The sequence below is a fragment of the Lonchura striata genome, chromosome 30 (assembly GCF_046129695.1).
Source record: "Lonchura striata isolate bLonStr1 chromosome 30, bLonStr1.mat, whole genome shotgun sequence".
NCBI classification, from domain to species: domain Eukaryota; kingdom Metazoa; phylum Chordata; class Aves; order Passeriformes; family Estrildidae; genus Lonchura; species Lonchura striata.
The window spans coordinates 91,242-105,601 of NC_134632.1; the positions used below are offsets into that span (position 1 = coordinate 91,242).

A 14,360-nucleotide genomic window follows, 5' to 3' on the forward strand; every position below is an offset into this window, starting at 1 on the left:
GAATCCCAGAGCACCCCAGAGCATCTCAGAGAATCCCGGAGAATCCCAGAGCACCCCAGAGGATCCCAGAGCACCCCAGAGAATCCCAGAGCATCTCAGAGCACCCCAGAGCATCCCAGAGCATCCCAGAGAATCCCAGATCACCCCAGAGCATCCTGGGGCATCCCAGAGCACCCCAGAGCACCCCAGAGCATCCCAGAGCATCTCAGAGAATCCCAGAGCACCCCAGAGCACCCCAGAGCATCCCAGAGCACCCCAGAGCACCCCAGAGCACTGCTCTCCACCGGAACAGGCACAGAGAAACCCAGGGAAAGGCCGAGGCACCGCGTGTCCTGCGGGGAGGGACCAGGGGACAATCCGGGGGCGGCTCAGCGCCACCCCGGCATGGAGACAAAAATCCACAGCAAAAGGCCACGAATGTACCCGGAATTTGAGCCCTTCCAGGTCCCCAGCTGAGAGAACAAAGTGCACATTCACTCCTGCCACCGAGCCGGGGCTGCTCCCGGCCCCAGCCGGGCACGTGGGCACAGCAAGGGCTTTGATGCCACTCCAAGCTCGGCTGCCCGGCGGCTCCGCTCCCACTCCCACGTCTCCCATTCCATTTCCCACCCACCCCGTGACAGCCAGCCCCCAGTTCATCCATTCTCCATTCCCAGCTGCTCTTCTCCACAGTGTTCTTCCCCCAGCTGGTGGCTCAGCAAAGCCACCGAGCTCTTTTGGGACCTCCTTCCCCAGCAGGAGCGAGCCCCAGCGAGCGCGCGCTGCAGACTGGCGCCAGTTTGGCAACCAGCTGGGATGCAAAGGAGCAGTTCATAAATAAATAAGTAAACAAATAAATAAACCCACAGCACTTCTCATAGAACCCTCATAAAAAAAAAAACCAACAAAGCAGGGTATGGCACAAGTGAAGTTTTCTAGACCAAACTTCCAATCTCCCTCGTGGTTGTGGCCTTTCCCTCCTCATCTAAAGCAGGGGAGGGAATTTAAGGATTTAGGCAATCAGGTTTCTGTGATCACAGTGTGTGCCCATGGCTCTGTGTCCTCCTCGTTCCATTGCAGCTGCCCAATTGAAATTGGATCTGAGACAGGGACAGAAGGATAAAAAGCTTCAGGAACAAACAGCGAGCTGAGGGGGGAAAGGCCACGGCGTGAGCTCCCTCATGTCCAGGCACCACTGCAACCACAAAGGCAAATCCCAGCTCTGGAGTGGCCTCACCACAGAGCTCTCCTGGAGATGGGAAATCCATGGGGAAAGAGCTCCAACTGCACAGAGCTCCAGTTTTGGGAGCAGACTCCCTCACCACAGAGCTCCCCTGGAGATGGGAAATCCATGGGGAACGGGCTCCATCTGCACAGAGCTCCAGTTTTAGGAACACTCTACCTCACCACAGTGGAGAAGGGAAATCCTCAGGGAACGGGCTCCATCTACACAGAGCTCCAGTTTTGGGAGCAGACTTTGCCTCACCACAGTGGAGATGGGAAATCCATGGGGAATAGGCTCCATCTGCACAGAACTCCAGTTGAGGCTTGGAAAACGAGCAACACAGAGAGGGGAGGACAGACGGACAGATGGACGAGCCTCGACAGCAGCAGCTGCAGGAGCCACGCCGGGCGCCCGGGGAAGGCGACGGCGAGTGGGAGCCCCACGGGGCAGGACACGGCGAGGGGCAGGGAGCAAAGCCACGCCACGGGGCTGGCACGGGGGGCCCTCAGAGGGGCAGGTCGGTGCTGTTGTGCCGCGTTTTCCTCGAGGTGCCGTCGTCCCTGGGCAGGGCCCGCTGCAGGCTGGACATGGCCGCCGTCTTCTTGAGGTCGATGATGGCGTAGGAGTTGGCGCGGCGGGCGCCGGGGCTGGCCCGCGGCTCCTGCCGGCCCGGGCAGGGCTCGGGCTCCAGCTCCACCTGGATGTAGTTGAGCTGCCGAGGAGGCTCCGGGCAAGGCCGGGGGAAGTCGAAGCTGAAGACGTTGGGCAGGCGGCTGCGCCGGGCCCTGGGCAGGAAAGCGCGGCGCGGCTGCGAGGCCGCGGAGCTCTGCAGGGGCTCCTCCTCGCCCGCCTCAGAGAAACCATTTGGGGATGGCGTGGGTGCCATGCCAGCGTCCTCGTGCCCCTGCCGGGCCGGCTGCAGCTCCCACAGCGGTGGCAGCGCCGGCAGGTTCTCGTAGTGCAGCAGCGCCGAGCGGCGCTGGCAGCAGCTCCCATCCTCCTGGGACGCCTTGGAGCGGCTCAGGGATGAGGTGCTGGGGGCCACCAGGCCATTGAGGTTCTCATAGACGCACTGTGGGGACGGGCAGCCCTCCTGGCACTCGTTGTTGTTGTTGTTGGGAGGGCAGAGGTGCGGCCGGCGTTGTGGGCACGGCCGGCGGCAGCCGGAGCTGGGAGCCAGCACGAATTTCACCTCCCCTGGCTGCAGGAAGACCTGGGGGTTTCGGTCTTCCAGGGAGCAGCTGTGGTTCCTAGGGGGGAAAGGAGGGTGGGCTTCAGGCAAGGAGTGCACACAGTGCCGGCCCCTCGGCTCCGGCTCCCCGGTGTTGACGTAGGTGTGGGACTGCAAGGAGAGAAGCAGAGGGACAGTGAAAGGAGGAGACAGCAGAGACCAGAGCAAAGCAGCCGAGAAACCACCACGAGAGGGGAATTCCTCAGTGGCAGGTGAGGAGAAAGGATTCTGGAAGTTGGGAAGGATTTTGGAGGCAAAATGTAGGTGTTGGTTTGGGTTTTGCGGGCTGGGAGAGACAAGAGTGCAGCTGCAGACACACAGTGTGCCCTCACAGATGGATATCTGCAGGAATTTCCTCATGGAAAGGCTGGTCAGCCTTTGGAAGGGGCTGCCCAGGTGTGGACTGCCCATCCCTGGAGGTGTCACCTGGATGTGGCACTGAGTGCTCAGGGTGGGGACTGGGCACAGGTCGGATTTAATCTTTTCCAGCCTCAGCGATTCGGGGTTCTGTGGCATGCTCCGTGCACATCTCACAAACTTCTCACTCCTCGAGTGGCTCACAGGTGATCCCACAACCCTCACACCTGCCCAGGCCACCCTGGCGGTGCCTCAGACCAGCTGGGTTTGGTAGGAAAAATTTTAAAATTCTACAACTGCGAGCAAAGAGCTGAACCTCAAAACCAAAACCGAAAAGAGTCTGAATTGAGGGGTTGTGTGACAGCTGGCGGGTAACTGCACCCAAAAATACCACTGGGCTGAGGATAAAACTCAGTTTTTCTGACAGAACACCAGTTCCAGCAAAGTATCAAAGAGCAGGAGCCTCCAGGAGCAAAAGGAAATAAAGAGAATAAAGAGAGGGACAAGGTGTGGGGGTCCCCTGAGCTTTGGGTGAGGGAAGCCCAGAATTGCACCCAGCAGAGTTGAGCATGGGTTTACCTGCTCCTCAGGCCCCAGGAGGGGGTGGGTAGAGTCTTCCCCCACAGAGGAATGTCTCAGGCTGCTCACTGAGGGGTGCTGCCCTGCAGAGTAGGACAGGGATTCTCCAGGGAAGCTGTGAAATCCATTGGGAAGTCCAGTGTAGCCCAGACCTGTGAGGGAATCAGGGCAGAGGACCGTTAAATTGGTACAAAATAGAATTATTTGTGCTTCCAGGGTGAGCTGGGCTCTTACTGGTGGGGCCCTGGGGGCTGCGGGGCAGCTCCCGCTCCGAGGGGTGGCTGCTCCTGGTGATCACCACGGGCTCCTCCACCACGTTGATGCTGTTGCACTGCATCAGCTCCTGCAGCAGGTTGAAGATCTCCTCTGCTCGGGAGCACTTGAAGGCAAAAATCCCTGCCGGGGACAGAGAGGAGGGTTAGAACAGCAAGGAAGTGATCCCGCTGCGAAAAATATGTGTCGTTCCCGTTTCTAAAGGAATTCTGATTTCTTCTGCTGCTGTTTTAACAGCATCAAGCCACAGGAAAACAGCCTGTGGATTATGCAGGAACTAACAGCAGAAATCATGGAATGCAGGATGGTTTGGGTTGGAAAGGACCAACCCTGTGGATTATCCAAGAAATAACAGCAGAAATCATGGAATGCAGGATGGTTTGGGTTGGAAAGGACCAACCCTGTGGATTAACAGCAGAAATCATGGAATGCAGGATGGTTTGGGTTGGGAGACCAACCCTGTGGATTAACAGCAGAAATCATGGAATGCAGGATAGTTTGGGTTGGAAGAGACCAATCCTGTGGATTATTCAGGACCAACCCTGTGGATTATCCAAGATATACCAGCAGAATTAATGGAATGCAGGATGGTTTGGGATGGAATGGACCAACCCTGTGGATTATTCAGGAAATAACAGCAGAAATCATGGAATACAGAATGGTTTGGGATGGAAGAGGCCAACCCTGTGGATTATTCAGGACCAACCCCGTGGATTATCCAAAATATACCAGCAGAATTAATGGAATGCAGGATGGTTTGGGATGGAATGGACCAACCCTGTGGATTATTCAGGAAATAACAGCAGAAATCATGGAATACAGAATGGTTTGGGATGGAAGAGACCAAACCTGTGGATTATTCATGAAATAACTGCCCAGGGCACTGCTCCTGCCCCCAGGGAGCCCCCAGGGAGCCCCCAGCCCCGTCCCCAGCCCCAGCCCCTCACCCTGGCCGGTGCGGCAGCGGCGGCCGCTCTCGAAGGAGAAGAGGTTGGCGTCGAAGCCGTAGCGCCGCAGGCACAGGTAGGGCCACCGCACGGCATCGCGCTTGTGCGAGTGCAGCACCAGCTCCCCCGGCGCCAGCTCCAGCACCCCCGAGCCCAGCTCCTGCCCCTCGTCGTCCACGTTGGTCACCTGCGGGGCTCAGGTTCGGTCAAAGAGAGAAACGAGAGTTTCTAGCCAGGCAGGAGCCTGGGAAAGAGCTGGAGAGGAATGTAAATAATTCTTTATCTCTCTTGTTGTTCACATTATTTACAGTTCAGTTCTATCACTGTGCATCAAGCACTGTACACCAATGGAGTGCGTTGTTTTCACTTCGGACCAATGGAGTTGGTCCTCCTGAAGCTCTGTATAAAGAGCAGTGTATTTTGAATAAACCAGAGTTTTATTCTCAGTTTTTTTTCCATTGGACCAATGGAGTTGGTCCTCGCAGTGTATTTTGAATAAATCAGAGTTTTACTCAGTTTTTTTTCCATTGGACCAATGGAGCTGGTCCTCACGAAGCTCTGTATAAAAGAATGGTGTATTTTGAATAAATCAGAGTTTTACTCTCAGTTTTTTTCCATTGGACCAATGGAGTTGGTCCTCACGAAGCTCTGTATAAAAGAGCGGTGCATTTTGAATAAATCGGAGTTTTACTCTCAGTTTTTTTTCTGTTGGTCCTCACACAGCTCTGTATAAAGAGCAGTGTATTTTAAATAAACCAGAGTTTTACTCTCACAGCCTTCTGAGTCAGAATCTTCTCATTCCCGTCTCGCCTCGACAGCGACAGTCACCTGCAGGGTGGGAGCCACCAGGGCATGGATTGTGCACGTCCTCCGTTTGTTCAGAGTGAAATGTCAATTTTAAAGAATTTAGAGATGTTAGAGGAGCTAAGATTTTAGTTAGAGATAAGCCTTACTAATTCAAATAAATGAGTAGGCCTTGATGAAGTTAAGAGTTAGGAGTTAACTAATGATTGCTTGTCAGCACAATGCTGAGTTAGCTGGGTTTATAATGAAGAATATAAATTGATAAATAGCTTTTAGGAACATAAGACAATTGTGGCCTCCTCTGTTCTGAAACCAATTGAAGACAAAAAATGGGAGTTCTACCTAGAGTTCATTTGTCATATTTGCATTGAAAAGGTAGAAAGGTCAGAAGGAGGAAGACTTCATTGACTTCCTAATTTTGGGACCCCTCCCCATGAAAGGGACCCATTTCAAAGAACAAACTATGCTTAAATAGCTTTTGAAATAATTAGCATACGAAGTGAGGAATGGGATGTACCAAAATGATGAATATGTATTTGTATTTTGGGTATTTGTATGGATAAAAGGGCTCTGCAATCACCTGGAAGCTGCGGTGTGGATTTGGGAGCAATCCCACACACAGTAAACACAATAAACACACACTTTGTAACTTTAAACTGTCAGAGAGTTTTTGTCCCTCACAGCTGGATATCAGTACTAGATCAATATCCGTATTTTTTTAATAAATCAAGAGAAAGATGAAGATTTCTTGTCGCCCTGATTTTCTAAAGCCTTCTGAGTTTATATTCTTGCAGGGAACTTTCTCACACGCTTTATGTAAATAACTGATTGTTTTGTACTCCTTCATAGAGGCGGAGAGATCTGATGGGCTGGGGGTTTGTCCAGAGTTGTTGGAGAGGTGGCACCTTCACCCTCCAATCCACTGCCACCTTTGGAAAACCATCAGTGCTGGAGTCAGAAAAATAAACTAAATAAACTTGCTCTTTTACCTTCACAATAGAGCAGCTCACGTGGTGCTTTCTCGTGTCCTGGAGTGACAATTTCTGCCAGGCAAAGCCTGGGAAAAAGTCCAAGAGGAATGTAAACAATCGATTATCTTGTTTTCCACTCATATTGTTTATGTTCTGTCACACTGACCTAAGGCCAGTGCACTAGCCAGGTGAAATGTTTTTACTTTAGGACCGATGGAATTAATGTTCAGGATGTTCTCTATAAAAGAGAGAAGTGCTTTTGAATAAATGTTCATTTATTTGCCTTCTGAAATTGACTTTTTACCTGTCCCTCGCTCAATCACAGCCACGCACTGGCCCGGGTGGAGAAGATCAACAAGACCAAATCTGCACAGGGGTGGCACAATAAGGGAACAGGCCTGGGGGAAAAATTGATAGAAACTCCACATTTGCAGCATTTCTGAGAGAGAGAGGGCACAATTTCTGTTTGGAATGAGATTTGAGCTACTCCAGTCTAGGCCTCAGGTCTGGGCCTTGTGAGGCCTCCAAGCCTGGGACACAGAAATTGAGAGTTTGTGGCACAGCCAAAAATTGAGAGTTTGTGACACAGCCAGAAATTGAGAGTTTGTGGTGCAGTTAGAAATTGTATTAAGGTGTGATGTGAAGCACTGGGCTGTCTGGGTGTGAAGCAGTGTAAGTTTATAGTGTGAGGTTTAGGCCACCTTAAGACAAAGACAAACAGTGTTATCTTGCCAATCAGAGTGCCTTTGTAAACTGTAAACTATATAATGTATATAAAGTGTATATAAACTGCCATCTTCTCTCTAATAAACAGAGAACATTGCATTAACCATACTGATTCAACGTTTGTTCTTTCCTGTTTTATGAGGACCCTGGTTTCAACTCCACCCATTGACAGGAGCTCGATCCTTTTCTTTATTAAGAAAGCAATTTTCTATTTCTAAACTTCTATCAAGGAAGAAATTATCTCTTTCTTTATTAAGAAACTCATGCTTTTATAGACATGATACATTTGGGCTAATTGCTCCTCCAGTCCAAACACTGGCTAATTAAGAAATCACCCTTTGGTAAACAAATCTCCATAACACATTCCACAGGTTCACAGCAGCAGGTGTAGTAAGTTAAGATTTGTTTCTCGTTCTTTTCTCTGATCTTCTCACAGCCCTTCCCAGAACGGTGCTTGGGAAAGTTGTCTGAGAGCTGCTGCCACAGGGGGGAACTCCCTGGGCACTTCCAAGGCCTGGCCACGCTTTCCATGAGGAAATTCCTGCTGATTTCCAGCCTAAACCTCCCCTTTTTGAGACACACAAAAGACTTTGGACCTGGCTAGCACACGAGATTTGACAATCAGGATGCCTTGGCAAGAACAAACAGCTTTGAAGATCCCAAGAAGATTAAACCAGGCTGACTTACTGGGTAAGAAAATTGCATCAAGACTCCTGCAAGCAAGAGATGTTGTAAAATGCTACGTTTGTTTATGTGCTGATTAACTCAATCATTGCAGCAAAACATCAGTAGCCTTCCTAAAATAGTGTATAAGCATAGGTAGCCCACAATAAATTTGGATTCTTCTGACCATCTCTTGGAGTCTCCCTGTTCCTCTCATCATCACTGATGTCCCCTGGCCCAGCCTGAGGCTGTTCCCTGGGATAAGATCCCAAATCCCCCCGGCTGTCCCCTCCTGTCAGGGCCAGAAATTCCCCCTGAGCCTCCTTTGCTCCAGGCTGAGCCCCTTCTCAGCTCCCTCAGGACTCTCCAAACCCTTCCCAGCTCCCTCAGGATTCTCCAAACCCTTCCCAGCTCCTTCAGGATTCTCCCTCAGGACTCTCCAAACCCTTCCCAGCTCCCCCAGGATTCTCCAAACGCTTCCCAGCTCCCTCAGGATCCTCCAAACCTTTCCCAGCTCCCTCAGGATTTTCCAAATCTTTCCCAGCTCCCTCAGGACTCTGCAAACCCTTCCCAGCCCCCTCAGGATTCTCCAAACCCTTCCCAGCTCCCTCAGGATTCTCCAAACCCCTCTCCAGGTGCTGCAGCTCCTTTCCCTTCCCTCCAACCCCTCCACATCTCCCTTGCTGTGAGGGCCCAGAGCTGGACAGGGCTCTCCAGGTGTCCCTGAGCAATTCCATGGATTCCCCCCTTTTCCTGCTGCCTTTTTCCCAGCTGGCAGCAGGGATCTGTGGCTGGCAGCCCTTGGCAGCTCAGCTGCTGTGGCTGAGCCCTGGAACACAGCCCTGAGCAATAAAAGGTTTTTCTTTCCAGTCCCCCATTTCCTTGCATTTCTCAAGCAGAGGTGATTTAGCAGCAAATACAAGCACATTTTCAGCAGGAGTTTCTTAAGGAAAGGGGAAAAATTAAAAAAAAAACAAAACAGAATGATGAATTTTCATATTTGTGTGCAGGGGCAGGAGTTTGCTCTCTCCTCATGCAGTCAGAGCTGTCCCAGACCCTCTGATGGGGTTGGAAGGGCAAAACTTTACCTTGAATTTGGTGGGGTGGTTGTCTGGGATGCTGTCTGAGCACAGACAGCTGCAGCAGCTCCCCATGACGCCAGGCAGAGAGGACATCCCTGGGGACAGGACAGGCACGGTCAGATCCCAAATCCAACTCCCCCAGCATCTCCAGCTGTGCCCTCCCCCATCCCCGTGGGGCTGGAGCTCCAGCTCTTTGCTCTGCTCCCTGATTAACGAGAGTTGTGTTAATTAAAACCAGTTCCTACCATTAGGCAGTTGTTGGATTTGTCGTGGAGGAGTGAGAAGGAATTCCCACTGCAGTCCCTCTACCTCCCTCGGGATTTCATGGCAAGCAAGTTTCACCTAAAACATGAGGGGAACACTCCCATCTTCCACCTGGCAAGGAGAACACAATTAAACAACGATAAAAGCAGAGAAAATTAAAAGGCAGGGGGTGGGAGAGTGACTGAACTTCCCTTCAGACAACCCAAGGAAAGCAGGTGCATTTTGTGTTTAATTAATTACATTTACATCAACACAGAAAACTCTGCACAGCGATGAAAAATGCACAGCTAAAAATAACTTTTAAAGATTTAAAGAAGAGCTATTTTATTTCCTGGATTTGGGATGCTACAGAGGAGTGGGGTTTAGCGGGGTGAAGGAAATAAAGCTGAGCAGCCAGGGGTGGTGAGGCAGCTGCTGAGGAATGCGAAGGTGCCTTCACTGCAAGGAAGGTCCTTCAGGGTCAGAGAACCAGCAGCTGCTCTGCTTCGGAGGAGGAGAAGCAAAGAAAGGCCAGAAAACACAAGAAATCTGATATGTGACCCAGAAAACACAAAAATTCTGATATGTGACCCAGTCAGTGCGAGGATCAGGCAGGAAGGAGGCAGTGAGGAATACTCCTGTGTTTTCACTCACAGAGTTACTCCTGATTTTTTGTTGTTTTTTTTTTTTAATTGTAGTGAGCAATGGGAAATTCTGCTGTCCCTGATGGGAACTTGGGCATGTGACAGGGAATGATGCCAGGTGTGCCCTGAGAGCAGCTCAGTGTCTCCACCTGATCCACCAGGACCCCCAGCCTGGGATGGAAATGGCAATTTGGGAACCCTCTTTCCATTGGGAAACTTTTTCCATTGGGAACCTCCTTCCATTGGAAACCCCTTTCCATTGGAAACCTCTTTCTACAGAAAATCTCTTTCCATTTGGAACCTCTTTCCATTTGGAACCTCTTTCCATTGGAAACCTCCTTCCATTGGAACCTCCCTCCATTGGGAACATCCTTCTGCTGGAAACATCTTTCTGCTGGAAACCTCTTTCCATTAGAAACCTCTTTCACTGGAAACCCCTTTCCATTGGAACCCCTTTCCTTTTGGAACCCCTTTCCATTGAAACCCATTCCATTTAGAACCTCTTTCCATTGGAAACTCCTTCCATTGGAAACCTCTTTCCTTTTGGAACCCCTTTCCATTAGGACCTTCTTCATTGGAAACCTCCTTCTGATGGAAACCTCTTTCCATTAGAAACCTCTTTCACTGGACACCCCTTTCCCTTTGGAACCCCTTTCCATTGTTTCCATTGAAACCTATTCCATTTAGAACCTCTTTCAATTGGAAACTCCTTCCATTTGGAACCCCTTTCCATTGGAAACCCCTTTCCATTGGAATCCCTTTCTATTGGAACCCCTCTCCATTGGAAACCTCTTTCCATTAGGAGCCTCCTTCACTGGAAACCTCTTCCTGCTGCAAACATCTTTTCTACTGGAAACCTCTTTCCATTGGAAAACTTTTTCCATTGGGAACCTCTTTCTATGGGAAACCCCTTTCCATTTGGAACGCCTTTCCATTTGGAACCCCTTTCCATTGGGACCCTCTCCCTCTGCCAGAATCTGCCTCCTCCTCCTGCTCCTGCTCCTGCTCCTCCTCCTCCTCCTCCTCCTCCTCCTCCTCCTCCTCTCCTGCTCCTGCTCCTGCTCCAAACGAAACCCGGGGCCGTGGGGTGGCAGAGCTCCCTGGGCCCTTTCCAGTGCAGAGCGAGGGGAAAGAGCCCCACTTGAGCTGCCCAAGGGTCCCACTCCACTTTCACATCAAAACAGCCCCATCAATCACCTCCCACTGCCCCTCTGCGCTTCCCTTCGGCCCCTGGAGAACTCCTCACCATGGCCCAGCCCTGCCAAGTGCCCAGAAGAGGAAAAGTTTCTTTCTGTGCACGCTGAGAGCAAACAAAGCCGGTGCCAGCTGCCCTCCTGCACACACCTGCCCGCCCTCGAGCGGCACCACGCCTTGCCTGTGCCACCCCACCCCTGCTCCTTGGCCTGGGCTCAGCGTGGATTTGTTCCCCTCACAAGCTCATTTAGCACAGATCCTGCTCCATCCCACCTGGGCACTGCGGGCTGGCTCCTCTCCCCACTCCCACCTCAGCAATTCCCTCAGGAATAAGGGCTGGGAGAAAACATTCTGCTATTCCTTCACTCCTCTCCCCCCATCCCCACCTACGAGGGGCCAGCCTGAAGTGCTGTGGCTCACCAAGGACGATTCTTACACCGAGAACTGAACAAATGAACTAAAAAACCACCAGGAGCTCCCCGAGCGCTCCCTGGGCGCTTCCCGCTGCTCCTGGCTGGGGGAATATTTCAGCAGCATTCCTCCCACACAGAATTCCACTGGGAATCGCCAGGCTCCTGCTCTGCACTTCCAGCTCACCTTCCCACACCTGTTTGCCAGCCCAGAGCCCAGCCAGTCCCTAAAACCACCCCAGCACGGCTCCCACAGCAGCACTGGGACCCTCCTGAGGCCACCAGCCCCATCCAGACCCTCAGGATCCCAACCCAAATCCTCCTCAGCCCTGCCTGGACCAGGCTTTCCCAAATTCCCAGGTTGTTCCCACCCTCCCAAACCCTCAGCCTGCAGAAGCCACTCCTGCCTTCATCCTCCTTAAACCCAGAGCGGGGGAAGCAGCATTCCCTAATCCCAAAGGGCCAGGGGGACACCCCGACACCCCCTGCACAGGGACACACGGACAGCTCGTGTGGAAAAGCTCCTGGGCCCACATCAACCCCTCCAGGACACGTGGGGACAGACCCAACGCGGCATCCCAGGAAAAGGAGGGAGCAAGGATGGCAAGGAGAAGGGGATGGAGGGAAGAGGAAAGGGATGGGGGACTGAGGAGGGGGCTGCAGGGAGGAAGAAGGGGATGGAGAGAGGAGGAACTGCATGGAGGGACGGGGAAGGGGATGAAGAGACTGGGAAGGGGATGCAGGGATGGGGAAAGGGATGGAGGAAGGCGGAAGGGGCTGCAGGAATGAGGAGGATGGGGCTGCAGGGACATGGAGGGAGGAGGAGGGGGATGGAGGGATGAGGAAGGGGATGGAGGGAGGAGGAGGGGGATGGAGGGAGGAGGACAGGGATAGAGAGAGGAGGAAGACGATGAAGGGATGAGGAAGGGGATGGAGGGAGGAGGACGGGGATGAGGGGATGAGGAAGGGGATGAGGGGATGAGGACGGGGATGAAGGGATAAGGATAAAGGGAGGAGGACGGGGATGGAGGGAGGAGGAGGGGGCTGGAGGGATGAGGATGAGGATGGAGGGATGAGGAAGGGGATGGAGGGATGAGGAAGGGGATGGAGGGAGGAGGACGGGGATGGAGGGATGAGGAAGGGGATGGAGGGAGGAGGACGGGGATGGAGGGAGGAGGAAGGGGATGGAGGGAGGAGGAAGGGGATTAGGGGATGAGGATGAAGGGGTGAGGATGGAGGGATGAGGACGGGGATGGAGGGATGAGGACGGGCCTGCAGAGCCCGCGGGAACGAGGGGCCTGAGGAAGGGGCGAGCCCCGGGGGTACCGGGAATTGCCGGGGCAGCGCGGGGAGCGCCGGCGGGAGGGGACGGGGGCGATGCCGCGGCCCCGCTCCAGGCGCGGCTCGGTACCTGAGGCGCTCCCGGCTCCGCCGTCCGGGAAGCTGCGGCGCCCAGGAGCCCCCGGCCCGGCCCTTCCCGGGGCCCGGAGCGTGTCGGGGCCCCCGGCCCGGCCCTGCCCCCGGCCGGCCCGGCGGCTCCGGGGGTCCCGGTGGGGCCCGGAGCGATCGGGGCCGGGCCGGGCCCGCCGGAGCAGCGACACCGCCCGCGCCGCCGCCAGGGGGCGCCGGGGGGCGCCGGGGGCGGAGCAGGAGGGGCGGGGCTTGGGTGGGCGGGGCTTGGGGTGGGCGGGGCTTGGGTGGGCGGGGCCTGGTGGTAAGGGGTGAATGGGAGAGGATTTGGGGTCTGGGAGAGGATTTGGGGTCAGTGAGAGGATTTTGGGTCTGTGAGAGGTTTTGGGCTTAGCGAGAGGATTTGGGGTCAGCGAGAGGATTTGGGGTCAGCGAGAGGATTTGGGGTCAGTGAGAGGATTTGGGGTCAGCGAGAGGATTTGGGGTCAGTGAGAGGATTTGGGGTCTGTGAGAGGTTTTGGGGTCAGTGAAAGGATTTGGAGGTCAGGGAGTGGGTTTGGGGGTCAGTGAGAGGATTTGGGGGTCTGGGAAATGAGAGGTTTTGGGGTCAGTGAGAGGTTTTGGGGGTGAGAGAGTGGGTTTGGGGGTCTGGGAGAGAATTGGGGGTCATTGAGAGGATTTTGGGGTCAGTGAGAGGATTTTGGGTCTGTGAGAGGATTTGGGGGTCTGGGAAATGAGAGGTTTTGGGGGTCAGTGAGAGGTTTTGCAGTCAGTGAGAGGATTTTGTGTCTGTGAGAGGTTTTGGGGGTCAGGGAGTGGGTTTGGGGGTCTGGGGAGGGAGAGGGGCTCTGGGGGTCAATGCAGGGGGATTTGGGGGGATCTGGGCTGGAGGATTGCTGAAGGAAGGGTCAGTGGAAGGAGATTTGGGGGGGGTTGGGATCAAAGGAGGGGGATTTGGGGACTCTGGGGTTGAAGGGGTGTCCTGGGGTGTCTGGGGTGTCCTGCCCTCCGAGGGGACACTGCTGCCACTGTCACCGCGGCGCAGTGGCCGATGCCACCTGGGAAAGCCCCGAGTGCCCTGGCTGTCCCTGTGTCTGTCCCTGTGCCCACGGAGGACTTTGCCCGTGGATCTCTCTGCCCTGGGGAGGGATGGAGGAGCATGGGGGGAGCGGGGGACAAGGGGGGCCCTGTCACCACCCGCGGGGACAAAGTCCCAGGCAGGAACTGGGCCCAGAGAAAGCTGCAGGACCGAGCTCCCAGCGAGGCCAAGCAGCAGTGACAGCGTGGGGACATCGGGGACCTCCAAGGGACCCTGCCAAGTGTGGAGGTGCTCACCCCTCCTCCTCCTCCTCCTGCTTCTCCCCCTGCTCAGGGCATTTTTCAAAGTGTCCTCAAATGGTTTGGGTTGGAAAGGACTTTAAAAATCCCTTTCCTGCCACGGACAATTTCCAGGTTGCTCCAAGTGGTGCCTTACCCGGCCTACCTAAAACAGAGGCCAGACAGAATGAAGGGAATAAAAAAGCAGTTTTATTTACTGAAGGGCCTCCAGGTACATTTAGGACAGATGAAGCCCACCCAAAAACGGACCATGTGTCAGGGGTTTCATGCTTTTATAAGTTTGG

At 53.8% G+C, this 14,360-nt stretch overlaps 1 protein-coding gene across 1 annotated transcript; it reads right to left on the minus strand.

Annotated features, from left to right (window-relative positions):
* Positions 1–894: 894 nt before the first annotated feature.
* On the minus strand, positions 895–12,837 carry FRS3 (fibroblast growth factor receptor substrate 3). Its single transcript, XM_021542631.2, has 7 exons — positions 12,740–12,837; positions 9,083–9,212; positions 8,844–8,932; positions 4,592–4,778; positions 3,606–3,767; positions 3,372–3,523; positions 895–2,546 (listed from the first exon to the last, which is right to left on the minus strand). The coding sequence occupies exons 3-7, from the start codon at positions 8,928–8,930 to the stop codon at positions 1,710–1,712; spliced, it is 1,425 nt and encodes a 474-aa protein (XP_021398306.2). The 5' UTR covers positions 8,931–8,932; positions 9,083–9,212; positions 12,740–12,837; the 3' UTR covers positions 895–1,709.
* Positions 12,838–14,360: the final 1,523 nt, after the last annotated feature.

Bases quoted from the DNA above. Each gene is read 5' to 3' on its own strand.
- FRS3 (XM_021542631.2), bottom strand. From the start codon at position 8,930: ATGTCCTCTCTGCCTGGCGTCATGGGGAGCTGCTGCAGCTGTCTGTGC. The intron at 3,768-4,591 runs GTGAGGGGCTGG...TGTCCCCGGCAG, and splicing joins CCGCTGCCGCACCGGCCAGG to GGATTTTTGCCTTCAAGTGC. The intron at 2,547-3,371 runs GTAAACCCATGC...CTCTCCTTGCAG, and splicing joins TCCTGGGGCCTGAGGAGCAG to TCCCACACCTACGTCAACAC.